The 19,946-nt window shown below is 31.4% G+C and overlaps 2 protein-coding genes across 2 annotated transcripts; both read right to left on the bottom strand.

Moving 5' to 3' along the window:
* Positions 1-8,999: 8,999 nt before the first annotated feature.
* Positions 9,000-9,755, bottom strand: LOC131876190 (UDP-glycosyltransferase 74E1-like). Its single transcript, XM_059221016.1, has one exon. It carries the CDS (start codon positions 9,753-9,755, stop codon positions 9,000-9,002), a length of 756 nt encoding a protein of 251 aa, XP_059076999.1.
* Positions 9,756-9,762: 7 nt separating this feature from the next.
* On the bottom strand, positions 9,763-11,726 carry LOC131075552 (gallate 1-beta-glucosyltransferase 84A23-like). The gene is made up of 2 exons (XM_059221015.1): positions 11,231-11,726; positions 9,763-9,953 (listed from the first exon to the last, which is right to left on the bottom strand). The coding sequence occupies exons 1-2, from the start codon at positions 11,724-11,726 to the stop codon at positions 9,763-9,765; spliced, it is 687 nt and encodes a 228-aa protein (XP_059076998.1).
* Between the last annotated feature and the right edge of the window lie 8,220 nt (positions 11,727-19,946).

Below are 19,946 nucleotides of genomic sequence, written 5' to 3'. Positions count from 1 at the left end.
ACAAAAGATACTATGAAGCATGAAGAGTTGCCAATTTTCAAACCCACTCAAAGTCAATGTATTCCTAATACTGGAGATGAAGGATATTTAGAAATCTTTTAATACACACATAAGACCCTTTAAGTTGTACATGGCCCAACTACATCAGGTCAGGGGTAGGTAACAAGCTTAGTGTTATTCAAATCCTCTAGCCAGGTGGTCCATTAGCTTGGATTTCAAATCCTCTACCGAGGTTACTCCTCACAGGGTATTGCTTCTAATAGGGCATTATAGTCAATCCCTTAATTGAGTGGTCCCTAATAGGATATGTTCTTAACAAGAATTTTTTGTAAAGCTTAAATAGGTTTGGCTCCTAACAGGGAGAACTTCAGAAGAGTTCAGATAGTTAACTTGTGAGTCTCATCTCACTGTGGTTTTTCCCATTAGGGTTTCCACGTCAAAAATATTGTGTCAAGTGGTGAATGTTTTTGTGGTTATGTTTTCTATGGTTGATTTTCTTAATTTCTTAATCCACTTTGATAAGTTATGTTAATCGACAACAATCTGAAATGACATTTTACTTATGTCACTAAAGTATTTGGATGTTTAGGAGTTTCAAGTTGTTTACTATTAATCTGTTGCAATAGACAACTAGTTTATCTTGACACTGATATTGCATTTATAGTTCAGTGGTTTAACTTGTTAGTTTAAAGTTTGTTTTGAGAGATTGATTATGAGATTGATGAAAGTTTATATCAGTTTTTCTATCTACTAATTCACCCCCCCCCCTCTCAATAGTTGACCAGATCCTTATTATTTCATCATATCATCAATTGGTATCAGAGCTTCTGAGGTCCTCTAAGGTCCAAGCTTAACAACTTGAAGTAAAGATCTTGTAGAACATGATGATGATTGAAGGTCCAATGTTTAATAGAGAGAACTATAGAATATGGAGTGATAGAATCAAAATTTGTATCAAGAGTCTAGGAAATCAATACTAGGAACATGTTGGTACTCAATATGTTGCACCTAATGGAATTATGACTTATGATCAGAAGAAAGAGCAACAAGAAAAAAATCAAGCATTAGAGGATATTATCAGTTCTTTGTCTAATGCAGAATATGTAGATGCCCATGGGCTGGAGACTGCATATGAGGTATGGAAGAAATTTGAAGAGATTTATAGCGGTGATGAACATGTGAAGATTGCCAAGGAAGAGAGTCTAAGAGGAAAATTTGATGACATGCAGATGGCTAAAGGTGAGAATATACAACAATATGGTCAAAGGATAAAAGAGATAGTTGGTCAGATCAAGAGTGTTGGTGGTAAAGTGGAAGATGCCATAGTGGTAGTAAGGTGTTAAGAACCCTGCTACCGGTCTACGCTATTCGAGTTGCAGCCATTTAGAAGTTAAAATCTATTGAAAAATCTAAGGTAACCCTTGACTCCATCATTGGTAAGCTTTCTACTTTTGAATTAAATGGTTATGATGGTAGTGTTCAGAAATTTGAGTCTGCATTTAGAGCTTCAGTTTCTAACCCATCTATGAGGAAAAGTAGAGATGTCAGTCATAGTTATGAATCTAGATTGAGCAGAGAAGTTTATGATGAAGACAGTTTGGTTGAGCTTGAAGCATTGTTGGCCAAGTGGTTGCCCAAAGGTACCGGTAAACACAAAGGTGAATTACCTTTGAAATGTTTTGCATGCAATAAGATTGGACACATTGCAACTAACTGTCCTAATGGTGATAATGAGCACAAGAGAGAGAAATTCAAGAAGTACAAGGGAAAAGGCAAAAGAGATTGTCTTATTGCAGTTGATGGTGATATCACTAATGAGGAATCTAAGGGTGATGTTAATGAAGACATTGTTTTGTAGCCATTAAAGAGGAAACATCTTATTAGAAGGCTTTAGTTTCTCGCATGGATAATTCTTATGATTAGATCATCGATAGTGGTTGTTCACATCATATGACTGGTGACCAGAGAAAATTTCTTTCTTTGAAGGAATTTGATGGCAGAGTTGTAAGATTTGTTAATGACTCACCCTGCATGGTTAAGAATAACTAAGGTCTAAAGCACAATCTTGTGAGTGTTGCTCAACTCAATGACAGAGGATATCCATTGGAGTTTAAAAATGGTATGTGATAAATCTATGGGAGCAAAGGTGAACTGATTGCAACCAAAAAGAAGACTAAAGGTAACTTGTTTCACCTGAATCCTAAAGGCAACAACTGTTTAATTGTTAAAGTAGATGATTGTTGGCTTTAGCATAGGAGATTTTGTCATTTAATTTTGATAATATTGTTAAAGTGGGTAAGTCCAAGACAGTAAGAGATTTTCCTCAATTGGACAAACCGGTTAATGCTCTATGTAAGGAATGTCAGTTGGGAAAGATGACATCCTCAACTTTTAAGAGAAAATTTTCTTGAGCACAACATCTACTAGATTTGGTTCATATAGACCTCTGTGGACCAATAAGGACTAAAAGTATTCAAGGTGATAGCTATTTTATTATCTTCACTGATGATTGCTCAAGAATGATGTGGGTCACATTCTTGAAGGATAAAACTGAAGCATTTAGTAAGTTCAAGGCATTCAGGGCCTTAGCTAAAAGGGAGAGTGGTAAGAAGATAAAGTGTCTGAGGACTAATCAAGGCGGTGAATTTACTTCTAACGAATTCACTAGATATTGTGAACAAAATGGTATCAAATGGTAGCTTTCTACACTGAGGACACCACAACAGAATGGTATTGCAGAGAGGAACAACCGATTAGTTGTTAAAGCTGCTAGGATGATGCTGATACAAGGTGGTGTAGTGAAAACTTTGTGGAGAGAAACTGTCAGCATAGTTGTCTACACTATGAACCAGATTTTGGTAAAAAGAGGTAAGGATAAGACTCCTTATGAATATTGGTATGGTAGATCACCTAATGTTAGTTATTTCAAGATATTTGGAAGAAATTTTTTTATTAAGAGAGGTGACTATGTTAGTAAGTTTGAGGCTAAAAGTGATGAAGGTATATTTCTTGGTCATTTAACCAAGAGTAAGGCCTACAAGTGTTATAACAACCAGACATAGAGAATTATTCAGAGTGCTAATGTTTGAGTGGATGAGTATCCTGAAGTCTCTAGAGAAACCAGTGTGGAGAAAAAGGATGAAGACCCTTGCATTTTGTTTTTGGAACCAGAACCTGTGAAACCTAGAACTGGTAAAGAGAATGTTGTCGTACTAGTTCAACCAAAATAGGTAGATTCAGAAGAATAACCTAAAGATAATGATCATGTTATTCTGATGTATGTGAGACTCAATCACAGTCCTAACCAGATTATTGGAGATAAGGATATTGGATTGTTAACCAGAAGAAGAATTGGAGAAAATTCTTGCATGATCTCAACTATTGAGCCTAGAACTACTAAGGAAGCATTTGGAGATGATCATTGGATCAATGCTATGGAGGAGGAACTTGATCAAATTGAGAAGAATAACACATGGACCCTAGTACCCAGACCGATGAATAAAAATGTGATAGGTACTAAGTGGGTATTCAGGAAAAAGCTGAATGAAGATGGTGTAGTAGTTCCAAACAAAGCTAGATTGGTTTGCAAAGGTTATGCACAAGAAGAAACAGAAGATTATGGTGAGACTTTTGCACCAATGGCTAGACTGGAAGGTGTCATAACTTTACTTGCATTTGTAGAACATAAGGGATTTAAAGTATATCAGATGGATGTGAAGTCAACATTTTTGAATGGAATATTGGAAGAAGAAGTATACATTGAGCAACTAGATGGTTATGCTTTGACTGATGAAAAAGACATCGTATGCAAATTGCACAAGAAATTATATGGATTAAAGAAAGCACCGAGAGCATGGTATGAAAGGCTTCATTCATACCTGATGAAGATAGGTTTTCAGAGAACTAGTAAAGACAACAACATATATCTCAAATCTGAAGGAGATAAGATACTTGTTAGTGACTCATTTGTAGATGATATCATATTTGGTGGTAATGATGACATAAGCAATGACTTTGCAAATGAAATGAAACGTGAGTTCGAAATCTCTCTAGTGGGAGAGATAAAAAATTTCATAGGCTTGCAAATTCAACAAATGAAGAGTGGTATTTTCATCACACGGTCTAAGTATGTGAAAGAGGTATTAAAGACATTTGGTAATGAGTGACTGTAAACTAGTTGGGACACCAATAGTTACAAGTTGTAAGTTTTCTAAGGAAGATGAAGCCACATCTGTTTATGAAAAGGAGTGCAAGTCAATGATTGGTAAATTGCACTATGTTGTTCATAGCAGACCAGATATAGCTCATGCAGTTGGTCTAGTTGCTATATTTCAGAAAAATCCAAAGGAAACACATTTGATAGAAACCAAGAGGATATTCAAATATTTGAAAGGCACTATTGACTATGGATTATGGTATCCATATGAAGGAAACTTTGACTTGAAGGTGTATACAGATGCACACTGGGTAGGTAATGTTGATGATAGGAAAAGCACAACCGGTGGAGCATTCTTTCTTGGAGGAAGACTTGTTTCATGGAATAGCAATAAGTAGAGTTGTATATCATAGTCTACTGCTGAAGTTGAGTATGTTGCAGCTTATATGAGTTGTACCCAGGCTATATGGATGAGGCACATTTTGGAAGGTTTCAAGATGAAGTTTACAAAACCTATAAAGATCTTATGTGACAATACCAGTGCGATAAATATTTCCAAGAACCCTGTTTTGCATGCACGAATCAAGCATATTGAATTGAAGTATCATTTCTTGAGGGAAAAAGTGCGGAGTAAAGATGTGATCTTGGAGCATGTTTCTACCAAGGAGCAGCTTGCAGATATCTTTACTAATCCTCTGCCTAAGACTACTTTTGAGTATCTTAGAAGTTAGCTAGGGGTTGTACCCCTTCATGAGGTCAATTGAGCATGATGTAGAGTACATTAGTTCCGGAGATACTTGCAAAATTTTATAGCAGGATTGATGTAGATGTGGAGCTATTACACAGGGGGACCATCAAGTTGCAGGTTGTTGATGCTGAACAATGAAGTTTGACATTGCATGTTTTACTTTCACTTTGGCATTGTTGTCAAAGGGGGAGAAGAACTATGTGATTATGGGGAGAATAAGGAGAGTGCATGGTAAAATGTAAACTAGGATTCCTATTCATAATCACAACAATCAATAGTATTGCTATTTGTATTGAACTGGTAAACCCTACCTATTGATTTGATAAACCCTAACCAATTAATTTTGGTGAATTGGGTGTATTGGTTTATGATCTGATGATTTGTGGTTATGATTATGACATGTATGCATATTGTATGAAGAGAGTTTCAAAGTTTTTTTGGCGCTTTGAGATAATGGTTTTTGTCTAGCGAATGAGAAAGTATATTGAATGTAATACAAAATGTGTGGTGAGATACTGAGTTCAATGAAGTGGTGATCAAGGAGAGGTCAAGGCTTTCTTGAATTATGTGCAGAGATTGTTATGTAATCCAACAGTCATACTTGAACTGAATTATTTGTAATCTCTATGAGAGAATTAGGTTTTTGTTGTGTTATTGACCTATTGATTTGTTTATAAGGATGATAAGTTGCTTTGTTTAAGTGTTGGCAAATTTTTAGTTGAGTGTGTGGTTGCCAAACTAGATGATGTATCTACAGCTTGTGTAAAGGCAGATAGGAGCATGAAATGGATCTGAACAAGCAAGTGTAGTGCTATTCAAATAGATCAGCAAACTCCTGTTATTTTCTAACAATTACATCAGTTGAAATCCCCTAACTGGGTAAGCTCTAACAAGTTTAGTGTTATTCAAATCCTCTAACTAGGTGGTCCATTAGCTTGGATTTCAAATCCTCTACCGAGGTTACTCCTCATAGGGTATTGCTTCTAATAGGGCATTATAGTCAATCCCTTAACCAAGTAGTCCCTAACAAGATCTGTTCTTAACAGGACTTTTTATAAATCTTTAATAGGATTGGCTCCTAAAATGGTGAACTTTAGAAGAGTTCAGATAGTTAACTTGTGAGTTTCATCTCACTGTGGCTTTTCCCATTTGGGTTTCCATGTCAAAAATATTGTGTCATGTGGTGAATGTTTTTGTGGTTATGTTTTCTATGGTTGATTTTCTTAATTTCTTAATCCACTTTGATAAGTTATGTTAACCAACAACAATATGAAATGTGGTTTTACTTATGTCAGTAAAGTATTTGGATGTTTACGAGTTTCAAGTTGTTTACTGTTAATCTATTGTAACAAACAACCGGTTTATCTTGACAGTGATATTGCATTTATAGTTTAGTGGTTTAACTTGTCAGTTTAAAGTTTGTTTTGAGAGATTGATTCTGAGATTAGTGAAAGTTTATATCAGTTTTTCTATCTACTGATTCATCCCCCCCCCCCATCTTAGTAGTTGACTGGATCCTTATTCTTTCATCATACCATCAACTAGGAGGAGAAATAGTGAGAAGAGTTTTCTGCCAAAAAGTAGAGAATGGTTTCTCCATAGCTAATACAGGATCTAAGTCTCTAGAATGCCTACAGGATGTGATGATAGTGTTAAATTCTATTAGTGAAGATGTCTAGGTTGTTTCTAGTAAAATTGTTGAAGCAAGTCAGAAGATTTCCAAGTGGAGAGTCAGAGTTGAAGCCACAACTGAGCTTGCAATAGAAAGCATATCCCCAATTCTCTCCAATTTCAAGGCTGACAGAAAGAGACTAAACTCATAGATGGAACAATAGCTAAAAAGAAATATAATGGATACATCAGTGGTAGGTCAAGAATAAAAAAATGATAATGTGGATCTAGAAGATGAAGAATTAGATGGAGGTGAAAGTGTTTAATTTCTTGCTTTCTAGTTAATTATTTAATTTCAATTCTTGGCTCATAAACTATTGGTCTTGGTGGACCATTTATTTGGTGGTTATGTTTATGAATTTCTTTAACCTACTACATTTAAGAAGCCATTATTTTTTATTAGTTTAAGTTTAACTATTTAAACATGATAGGAACTTTTGTTTATGGTTTCTATTTAGTTCTGAATGATTTGACTTTTAGTTAACAGTAATTTTGCATGCTTATGAAAGTTTAATGAAATTTTGTTTGAAGGAGAGTTTGTGTTGTTTCAATTAGAATTCTAGTTTTTGTTTGATGCTATCATCATACTTATATCTGAATGGTTCATTAAATGTTGCAAAATCAATTCTTGATTCAGACTTTGTGTTGTGGTGAGGAGTTATTTTCTGCATTATTGTAAATTTGTATCAGATATTTTGCATATTGCTATTACTAATCTCTTTATGTAGTGATCATCCATTAGTAGAAATATTTGCATGAATGCTAGTGGATGATTTGAATTTGAAACATATGGTGATTGATCTTTATACTTTTTTGTGGAAATCTTGAGTGGTTAACTTAATCCTATCTTTTCTTTATTTTGTGAGGATTGCCTTTCCTTCTTTCTGGTTAAAAGCATACCCCAGAAAAACACTAAATTCATATCATAAAAGGGAGTTGTACCTCTAACATTCAGAGGAAATTTGCAAAAGAAATGCAACTTCTCAAACTATTGTTAATAGTCTGTCTAGGAGTCATATTGTCATATTTTGAAGGGAACAAAATTTGTTAGCCAACATTTTGAAAATATACTCTATCTTCAATTCATATAATTGGAGTTGGCGTGTCCAATGAAATACTATATAAAGAAATAGATAATTTATAGGCTCAAGACAATACATAGGAAGAAAGATAGGCATGTATCAAACTAATATAGTTCTATTTGTGCAATATTAACAAAGCACTGATGAGCTTCATACATGGTAATATTTGTTTCATTTTTAATAATTATAACAAATGAGATAGTTTAGATTTCAATTTAGATTTTATATAATTACCTATTGATTTTAGTCAACCTAATCTTCTATTATGTGTTTTTACTCTAAAATGATACCTTACTCTCCTTTACATGAATGTATTTTAAATGATATTTAACATATGAAAACATATTAGATCAATCTAGAATGCAAAAAGATATGTGCTATAAGAAAACATAATAGATGAAGCAAGGTTAATGTTTTGACTTTGGCAAACCTTTTATTTGGTTGTATAATTTTTTATATTTTTTATGTTCAATTGTGGCATAAAAAATCATCGTGAATGGGGAACCTTCAAAATAAATGTTATTTTACACATGGTATTCCTCATAGGGCCTAAATTTAAGCCTTTGGAACTAGTAGAAGATTCATAAATTTACCATACTTTCAAATAATAATCTATTATATGGTACATTGTTTGATCCATGTGCTGAAAACAATAAACATATATATGATAATTAGATTTTCATGAAATTTGATAGGAATGTCGATAATTTTTTATGTATATTATGTTCTAAACAACAACTTGTTTTATAAAATTAAGTAGTAATATAAAATGAAATACAAATGACTATGTATATGGTAACAAATATGAATTTTGAACAAATAGATATAAATACAACAAACTTTCCCAATATTTTTTAAAAAATCACTTGAAATATTAAAAAAACTTATAAAATAAACAAATGACCCTATATATAAATAAATACAAGCTCTACTTCAATAACTCACCTCAAAGTTAAGTTCCCTTATTTACATTATATTTGAACAAATTTTCCTTGAAATGAAGGGCTAAGTTGTTTTTCAAAATTTAAAACTAGTATTTTTATATATGTGTAGAGGTACTCTCACTATCTTCAAGTCCTCATGGAAGAATGATTACAATATATGACCATGGTGCTATAATCTGATGAGTGTATCAGTTGGATATAAAATAATGAATTGTCTTATTCGTTGTAGATGCCTGCTACTTATCTATTTTGTATATACCTAGAACTACTAGCAATTGCACTGAATGTGAAGAAGGCAACAAACACAAGAACATAATATATTAATTTATCCACATTACAAGCCATTATAAATGCCTTAGTTTGGAAATTAAAAGTTTAGTTCCAACCAATAAGTACTATCAAGCCATTGTTGTTCTAATAATGACCTCATGAACAAACCAATCAATATTCTTATCTGAAGATCCACCTTTCACCATTGCTTTCTTTGCTAATGTCTTCCATTGTAAAGCATTCTTCCTCAACTCCTCACCACCTTCACTTTCAATAATTTTCTTAATAGATTTCTCCACCTCATCCCTCCCAATTAGCCCATGTCTTTCTTTATTCAATCTTATTCCTGTCTTCCACACCTCTTCAATATACTTCGAATTGGTTGTTTGATCACTCCACTGAGAAATCGCAAGGACAGGTAATCCAGAGCTGAGGCTCTCTAACGTAGAGTTCCATCCACAATGTGTAATAAACATACCCACAGAAAGATGATTAAGCACTGCCATCTGTGGACACCATGACACAACTAGCCCTTGATCCATAGTTTCCTCAAGAAAGCCCTCTAGAAATTCATGTATGTCATTTTCTTCTTCTTTGTTGTGATCAGGACGAACCACCCACAAAAAGGAATGTCGACTGGCTTTCAGCCCAAGGGCTATTTCTATGAGCTGCGCTTTGGAAAGGACAGCTAAACTACCAAAGGAAACATATACAACAGTTGAGTCATCCTTTGAATTGAGCCAATCCATACAGTTTTCTGCTTTCCAAAGATGTGTGCCCACATCTTGGTCTTGTGGATTGTTTCCATCTAGGAAAGCCGAGGGAACAAGAGGGCCTACTGTTCTAATTGGAATAAGGGAATCCATGGATAGTATCTCTCCCATTTCCAGATCATTGAAGGAGTTTCCCAGTATCCATGTGGCCTGAGAAATTGTACTGAATTTTGTTCAGCACCATTTGCAATAGAGCTTCATATGTATTTGACGGTTGTAGAAAGGATGTAATGTCTGATTGGCATAGTTGTGGAAGCGCTGGTATTGCTATAATGTCTCCTGTATTCTCTACCTCATCTTTCGCTTTCCCTAGATAGCAATATTATAAAGTGGAAATCAATTTTTAAAAATGAAATAACAGGAACAAATATTACAAGAACTTTAATATTTTATGTATCTAAGTACAATATTCCACTTATTTAGGTGATCGGCGTTATTATGAGTATATTATTATCTGAATCTACATTAGTTAGCATATGACTAAAAAAATCAGGGACACTATCACAAAACGGTGAAGGAAAAGTTTTATCAATCAGATTAGGATTCTCTTTTCCTCGATCAGATTAATCATTTCTACATTTCTATATTTCTTTAGAATGATATCAGGTGATAATTCTGCTTGATTTTTGTTAGGGTTCTATGTTCTAGATGTCAAGACAGTCTTTATCACTATTTTAATTATAATAATTGAAAGATGAATAAATTATATCAATTTATATTTTCGGAATTTGAATATAGAATTTTATTTTTATTAATTATTGTCAAGAGGTATCCTACAAGAGCAGCAAAGCTGTAATAGATTTAGTGTGTTAATGTTAACAAAAACTCTTATCTTTTAATAAATTTTGACAACAATTTACATGTTGAAATATTAATATTAATTATAAACATAATATTTTCAAAATAAACACCATATTAAAAATATTAGTAGATCAAATAGTGGAAGACTTGTCAATGGACCTTGCTATGCTAGTGAAGTTGAATAGCTCCACATGTTCCCATTAGGGCTCCCTATCTGATAGCTAAAACCACTAAGACCCTCACTGCGAGCTTGGCATTTGAACCTCCATAAAATTAAAAAAATAGAAAACTTTTTCTTATTTTAAAAAATATTTAAATTTAAATTTTAGTTTTGTAAATTTATAGTTGAACACTTGATAAAATGAATGAATTATAAAAGTTTCTTTCATTCCTGAATATTAAATTGAAAAGGATTGGTTTAAAGAATTCTTAAAACCCTTAATCCTTGACAAATGCTATAGATGTTACTTTTATATACTTAATTAATTATAAAAAGAAAAACTTCTGAACTCAAAAACATATATCATTAGAACAAAATAAAAATCTATTTTATAAACTGAAAAATCATTTTAACTAAAACAATCTTATTAATTACAAATTGTATTCTAACATTTGAACGGTAATAAAAAAAAAATTATAAAAACTATTTTATTAAAAGTATGTTACAAAAACCAAAATGATTTTATGAGCTAAAAAATATTCTAACAAGGCAAAAAAATAAACAGTCAATATTAAAATAAAAAACCTAAAATAATCTGTAAATATTTGGATTAAGATAAGCTTACCCATTCCTCGGTAGAAATGATAATAGATAGAATAAACTGCACATGACTGCGTCCAGAAAAACGCTGAAGGAATATTGAACTTGTTTGCAATATCAGGAACCCAATTCAAAATAGAGTCATAAACAATACAAGAGACTGTACTGCCTTGAGAATTGAGCCTCTCTATCACCTGTTCAAATGTAAGACCTCCAACTTTTCTCAACAAATCAAATATCATCTCTACGTCTTCCATCTCTTCACCATCAGGAGAAAGCCCGTCTGAAATTGTTTCGATTCTTATATCCTTCAAATCAGTGGTTACATGAGCAGCGACTCCATCCTGAGCTTGTACCATTCGCTCTCTAGCTTTCTCTGTAGTGATAAAGGTCACATGGAGGTTTTTGCAGACAAGTCTTTTGACAAACTCCATTAATGGATTCATATGACCTTGGGCTGGGTAAGGGATAACCACTACATGAGGCTGCTTAATGCTTTGTTGCTGATCCAATGACCCCATCTTTTTTTTTAATGCAACTCAAGCTTCACTGCTTCATAATGACACAGCTGCATTGTATTTATAACTAAATTGCAAGGCAATCGTACAATATGTGCACTATTTTTATAAATTGAAAGAAAGCAAAATATGATAAATTTTTGTTTTGAGATAAAATGACAAGTAATCTGATGGAAGTGCTTACGTAAATGTTAGAATCGCTGTGTGATGATGTTAAACAAAAAGAACAAATCGTGGTTGGACGGTGCAGTAAATTGAGAAATGTAAGTTTCTCAATAGGAGAGAATATAGAATGATTGACTTATCCATTCCCACATTTGACGAATCAACCCAATTTCACTAACCATTCAATATACTTCTCAAACATATTGACTGGAAACTGCTTTCCACTCATCAGGATGCCATCTAGTTATAGGTGTCATTGTGCATTCTGATGGCTGGATGGTCATTCTATTATTGACTTTTGGATGGTCTTAGATCCATTAGAAAGAAAAGGAAAAATTGAATGTATCTAAAAATAGGTGAGGTATATTTGGTAGATTACATCTTAAATTCGCATTCATTTTTAGGTGTATGTTCTTTATAATTTGTACTAAAATTTGTCAAGTGATTAATTCATTCGAATTCTTTATCCTAAAAAATTAGGAGATGATCAACCTTTCTATAATCTATTTATAGTTATAAAAATACACATGATCACCTAATTCCAACCAAAATCTAGATATATAGCATTGTCACTCTACGATAAAATGATAATTCTATTTAATATTTGAAGATTTACACTAAGTCATAGTCAATGCTTTGGCTATCAATCAGTACCAGCATTATTACATACCTTTACCACTATTATTTACATATTCATAATAAAAGATCTTCTATCAAGAAAATATAAATCCAAATCATTCTTGAAGTGACCAATAAGACTAATCTATAGATTCCCATAGCATTGTGATAAGCATATCTATAGTATATTAATAATCATAACCATCTCATATGGAAAGTTCAATTGTACACTCAACAGTTTCCCATTGCATAATGGTCATGATGTTTAATATAGAAGATAAAATGTCACAACCAAATATATTCTAGCATGAAGATTCAACTAAATAATCTATAATAAATAGTCTATAATAAATACTAAAAATCCTCAAAAAAATGCTACCTCAATACCTTCATTTTCATTGTAAATATCTCCATTACACACAACATCATCAACATTCCACATATCCTTCCTCAAATTCTTCACGCAATATGTATGTACACAAGAACGAAACTAAAACTTAATGATGCACACATGCAACTTGCAATAAAGTTGATAGAAGAATCACCACGATCCAAAAATGGAAACCAAAGTAGAACATAGAATGAAATTCATAGATCTTAAATTAATGCAACTTGGAATCATGAAAGAAAATCTATACCTAAAATAGAGCATAGACATACAAATCAAGAACTAGAGACTAATAAACAATTTTATCGTTATGTTCAAAATTATGCATGTGAAGCTAAAATTGTGTACACAAAGATGACCCTAAGAATAACAACTTAGAAATTAATCTTCCAGATCTAAAAAAATCCACTAATTTTAATTAGAAAACCTACAAAATCAACCATGCAAGTATGAATTTGTTTGACACTTTCAAAACAGCTACAAGTTTTAAACCATGAGATTCACATTATAAATCATAAAATATCACTAATATTTTGGCTTTTTTTATTACACTCTAGTTTGTATTTTATATATTTTTTCACAAATTTTCATTTGAAGTCAGCTCACAATAATGTGTCTTAGTTTTTGGTCAAAGTAGTATAGTGAAGTCAGCATTTTTCATTAGATCTTCCATTTTGGACATCTATAGTTGGTAACTCATTAAGAATTCAAAGATGATGCAAAGTAATGATTTGTGAGATTTCATGTTTAGATTCTAATTTTTTTTTAAAATTTAGAAATAAATTGTAAATCGTTTTACATAACTTCTAATATAATAAACGACATTTTAAAATATTGATGTGCTGATTAATTAAATTGAGATAGGCCCAAACTTTAAAATAGTGACCTTTATATCATAATGCATGACTTTTTTTTAATAAAAATGTTAGAATTACAATTTTTAAAATATAGATTTATCATACCAATATCTAGTGCATTGATGATTTTTAATAATTTTTGTTGTGTATATTTTTTAATTTATATTTTAAGTCAAAGTAATTATAATTTGGACAGAGGGGTGTGCCATATTAAAAAAAAAATTGTATGCATTGGAATTAATATCTTATTGTTTTATCAAAATTAGTACATCAATACCTAGGGAACAAATATTGTTTAGAATTTTTTTCTCTTTTTTCTACATTTTTGCATGTATGAAACAAAGATCTTAATATTTGGTGAAAAATATATTCAAAGAAATTAAAAATAAATATATTAAAAATTATATTTTTTGAAAAGATTATAATAAAAGATACATACTTATAAAACATAATTTTTAAATGAATTCATTTGATCCCTCAAAAGATAAAGTAAAAGTGGTTTCTTGTCAACATTTTGATAAGTGCAATGGAGACTCCATGGCTAACAATAGAAGGGTTTTATCCAAGGTGATTTGATTCAAGGTGGTTTGATCTAACCTTGTTCAACTTATATCTTTTAAATGGAATCTCAAGGCTTAGATCAATATATTTTCTAAAAAATGTGCCATTTTAGGCAAAATTCAATATGTCTGGAAAGTGAGACACAATAATGTGGGATTACCCTTCCTTGGCATACACATCATTTTATTTTCATTTTAATTGACATTGTTTTACCTTTTTAACATATTATTTTCTCCAATATCTAGCTGGTTGTGGATTTGTTAAGTTTCCTGGGTACTATAGACATCAAACCTATTGAGGTGGTCTTGATTGTTTTATTTGTAGGGATTATTTCTAGTACAAGGTTTTAAGATGCCTTTCAAAACCATATGAGCTTTATTGTGTCTATCCTTCTCTCTAGTTTATTGTTTAACCTTCTTTTTGGAAGGCTTGGTTTTTGTTTAATCTTATTTCTTAAACTTATGTGGCCATATTGTGCCTTCACTACCATGTCAAACAGTGAAATTCAAGGTAGAGTTAGGAGTGAAACTATGCTTTTTCCAATGACTATTTTCTAAATCTTCATATTATGCTTCTAGATCCATAATTTTTGGGATGTTATCATCTTGCTTCCTCCATATTTATCATATAATCCTTGCCTCATCATAGCTTTTGTATTGTGGTAGGAGACATTATTCCTTTCTAGATACCATATTGTGTCCACATGCCTAATTATGGTCCTAGAACTACCTTTATAATGTGGGGAAATTATTATTTCTCCTATCTTATTATGTTTGCTTTCATGCATTACCATGCACTAAGATAGACAATAGGGTAACCTTGTCTCCTTGTACTACTTACTACTTATTTTTCACTTGTAATGCCTCTTTTACCATAGAATTCATTCATATTAGAAGAAAACTTATACCTTGATATGTGATTCTACTCTATATACTTACATTTCCATCCTAGCTTACATGTCTTGCTTGTTATAGGATGTACTCACAATGCTCATTCCTTACAAGATTTATATTATTAGATATTTAGTCCTTATGTACTATTCATATGTAGTTTTTCCCCTATAATCAAATTCTTTTGATCAAATGTATGGAACCATTTGAAGCATACATGTCCAATCACATATAATTTTTTTATTAAATTTGAAAAAAGCTATATGTGCTAATATTGATACTCATTGTCATGTTCTGGTGGAGCTTTATTGAATGGCATAGTATTTTCTAACATGTGATAATATATTGCATCACGTGGCGAAAATTGATATGTTAAACTATTTTTTTATTGGTGGAATTTTATAAGCATAATCCTACTTTTTCATTTTCTTAGTAAAATCAAGTTTGTGTTTGTTACTTATTTTACTTATTAGACAATTTATAAAAATTGCACACTTTTTTAATTTAGTAGATTCCCATATAACACTATTGAAGAATATATGCATACATATATATCTAGTTGGATGCACAACTTTATATAGAGCCTCATGTCCTTTTTATATCTAAATATTTACTTTTCATGCATACTTTTGAGTTCTCATTTACTTTGGCATACATATTTCTTTAGGATTCACAAGTATTTCAAAGTGGGAGAAAACTACAATGGTAAAATTTATAAACCTGTGTCAATTACCATTTACTTTTGGGGCTATTTGAGACAATATATTCATAAAATTGCATAAAGATATATGTCATGTTGTTTTTCTATATTTGGCTCCTTCCATGATCTCTATACATCACCATTTATTCTCACCTACATACATTTTGATACACATGAACTTGTTTATCAACTATTTGAATTTTTTCCCAGATATTTCCATGATTTATTATCCTTGATTAGAAATTAGTTATTCTTGATTTTAGTCATCGACTTTACTTATTTTGATTGATCTAAACCAAAATTATTCATTTTTTTTTCTAATTCATATTACTAACACTTTCTCTTTTCCTCATAGCCATTAGGAGTTTAGTAGACATTAGTGTAATGATTTGATATCTCAATTTTTTATGACAATTCAATTGAGTATTGATCACGATGTAATCAACGATTCATTGAATAATTGTTCTCATTTGTAAGAAGCATTTTTAAGAATAAGTACTTTCATTAGAATTATGGTCTAGATCATCCACACACTTACTTGCCCATACTTCTCATGATTGAGATGTCCTTAATAATCAACAGAGTAAAGGTTGCAAAGAGTCATATAGAATAAAATATACTATGTTGAATCATAACCACATGTTGGGGATTGCATTTTTGTAAAATAGAATTGTTCCACATTTGTGGAATTTACCATAACAAATTTATTTGCCTCTATAATTTGATGGCAACAAATACACTAAGCTTACCTATTTTCCCATATTCTTATATTTTCATGTTGCATCAACTCTTTATCTTCATCATGATTTCTCAAACTATATATAATCTTTTTATATTTATTTTTCGACATTTAAAATAATTTATATACTTTATCATTCCAATTCTATCAAACTCTTAAAGAAATCTCCGTGTTTAAGCATGCTTGAATACAAATAGTATATTATGAGTGACATATTAGAGAGTCCCAGTGCTTCACCCTTATGAATATTACATAGATGTAATTAGTGTTAATGAACTATTCATTTACATGAGAGATGAGTTTGTATAAAACGTTACTCAAAAAGTTTAAATTAATAACTTTTACTCTAAAAACCAAATAATTAAAAACAGATATAAATATCATAATTTAAACTACTAAAAAGAAAAAAAGAAAAAAAGAAAACCTCTAGCTATCATTCCAACATTAAAAAACATAAAAATCTCCTACCTATCATTCCAACATTCAAAACTGCCTAAAACTATCTTTCCAACTTTCAATTATTTAATCTAAGCCTAATTATTTGGGGCATTTGAAGTTCCAAAGCAAAACGACGTGCTCGCTGTTTGCTTTTGGACTACTCAGAGTACTCTTGCAACTTCTGTCAAATTCTTATTGATTTCAATCAATCAATCATATAAGAACTTATCCTCTTTTAAACTATAATTTACGCATAAAAACAAATATTTCCACGTCTTACGATACCACACAAAGAGGTTCTGGACCTCATCCTCAACTAATTAATCATAAATGGCGTTACGTATGTGCTTTCGTCATCTCATTTATCATTTTACCTCGTAACAAATACAAGGCACCCGACAACCACATTAAAAAAATTTGAAATTCTCATAGAAGGCAGACTTATCAAATGGGCACATTGTAAAATCTATCATAAATGACCAGTAGTTGGCTATGTCTATCTATATGCGCGTGAATGGCAGTTGATTAAAGAGTTTGGCAGGGTTGAAACTTGTACATCCATTCGTAAGACTACAAAACATTTTACTTCTATTTATAGCTCAACCCTTACCTGTAGCCTATCAATCCATTAATGGAGGGCCTATTAATGGACGAAACAAAACATACTGTTCTGGTGGCTGGTGTGTAGGATTTTTCTTTATCTTTTTTGGTTGCTTTTTAATTGCAAGAGTGCTATACAGTCAATAGCTGGTTATTGTTTCTACCTTTTAAAAGTGGTTACTGGTTAACATTGGAAGGGATGGGGTCTGGTTGGGGTCTAATGTTTTCTGCTTTTTGAACAGCACGACTGCTTTACAGTTTAACAGCTTATAATTGCTCTTACCAGCTGTTTACACAGAAATCAGAATTATGGACATATTCAAATATTTCAGACTGTTCTCCTATTATATCGATTAATACAAAATAAATTGATGAATATTGGAAGATAGGTAAAATATAGAACAAGTGTCACGTAGTGGCTAGTACTTGTCTTATTGATATAGTAGAATAATTGTGAATATAAATTTTATATATTGATATAAAAATATAAGAAAATTAGCAGTAATCATAATTAAATAAATCTAGTTAATTATTATAGAATTGATTTAATATTATGATATAACATTGATATAATACAATAATTATTAATATTAATATTTAAAAATTTAAAAATAATAATTTAGTATAAATAATAAAATAAATAAGTCTAATTAATTATTCATTAATTTAATATTTAATAATTAAGAGTATATCTCAATAATAAATTATAAATATTTATATAGTAAATTTATTAACTAGTGGGAATTGAGCAACTATCTCTGGGTGGGAGGGAATCCCCACTTTTAACAAATTAATATATAGATGAAATTATCAAATACAATTACATAATATTAATAAGAAATATTTTTTACTATAAATATGATTTTTAGTTGAACAATTATTACAATATTTCCATGTTAGTATTTATAGAGAATAATGAAAAAGAGTTGAAAATTTATAATTTATAATTAATTTTATTTATATAATTTGAATTGTCATAAATATAGAGATAAAAAAAATATTTTATTATTTTAAGAAATTTGTATTGAAAAATTAATTATCGTTCATTATATCAAATATATATATTTTTAATTTCATAATAATTAATATGTAATGTAGATTATAATTTATTTTTCATATTATTTTAATATTTATAATAATTAATAATATTTTTTTGAATAAATATATTTATTAATATATTTATTATTTAACAATATAATATAAATATTGATATTAATCTTATGATGATATTATTATAATAATATATTTTTTATATTAAAGATCGAGAGTAAACAAAAAGGTTACAACCAGTTGTAGTCTGTGGAGGCTAGGCCTCAGTCATCTAACAAAATAATCCACCGAGGAACTGTACTATATTAGATCGATGCTAAAAAGATAGGAGCACCTGTAGATGAGGCACAACTGCAGAATGTGGTCAAAATAGATCAACCCACGTGGTCCACCCTTGGGTCCCCTCCATCCAAATCACCTTCTTTCGGTCCTGGATCTGGGACAACATGGCTATGTGGTCAGACTTGGGCATCCTGTTATTGTTGATCTCTTTATGGGGCTTCTTTAGAGCCTCAGCAAAAGAGGATTGGTCCTTTGCTAGCCTCCTCCATTCGTAACCATCCTTCATCTCATGTACGAACATGGTTGCATGGCCATCTTGCAGGAATCGAAGGAATTTGTGCTTTTTGATGTTCATCACGAAGGAAACTTGTGAAGCAATTTTAAAGAAGGTGAGTCTACGAAAAGACTCAGTAAGACACCTGCCATTACCATTAAACTTGTCCTCATTTCTCAATTTCCATATAAACCAAAGAATGTAAGAAGATAATATAAACCATAATAGATTGGCTTCCTTTTTTAACCCATTAATATAACCAGAAATAACATTAAGGGTATCTATTTGCATAGGAAAGCAGAAACCAAACATTAACCAAACTTCCTTGGCTAAGGAGCAGTCAAAGTGAATGTGCCTGCCAGTCTCAGGTACTCTACAAATGGAACACATATCAGCACTGAAAGGGTTTCTCCTTAGTGGGAGCCTGTCAATAGTAAGCTGCCATTTAAAACATTGTATTTTAGGTTGAATCAAGCTTTTCCATAGGTGAGTAAAGCAATTAAACCAAGATTTGTTAGGCAGATCAACATACCACAAAGAGTTAACATGCTTGATAATGGAGTCGTCATTGGAGATTAGGTCATAGATAGCGTGACATTTAGTATGGGGTAGAAGAGAGCCATCCTTCCATTTAAGAGATAAGAATCAGTGGGAGTCCAGG

Source organism: Cryptomeria japonica, chromosome 5, assembly GCF_030272615.1.
Source record: "Cryptomeria japonica chromosome 5, Sugi_1.0, whole genome shotgun sequence".
Lineage (NCBI taxonomy): Eukaryota > Viridiplantae > Streptophyta > Pinopsida > Cupressales > Cupressaceae > Cryptomeria > Cryptomeria japonica.
This window is presented reverse-complemented; position numbering and strand designations above follow the sequence as displayed.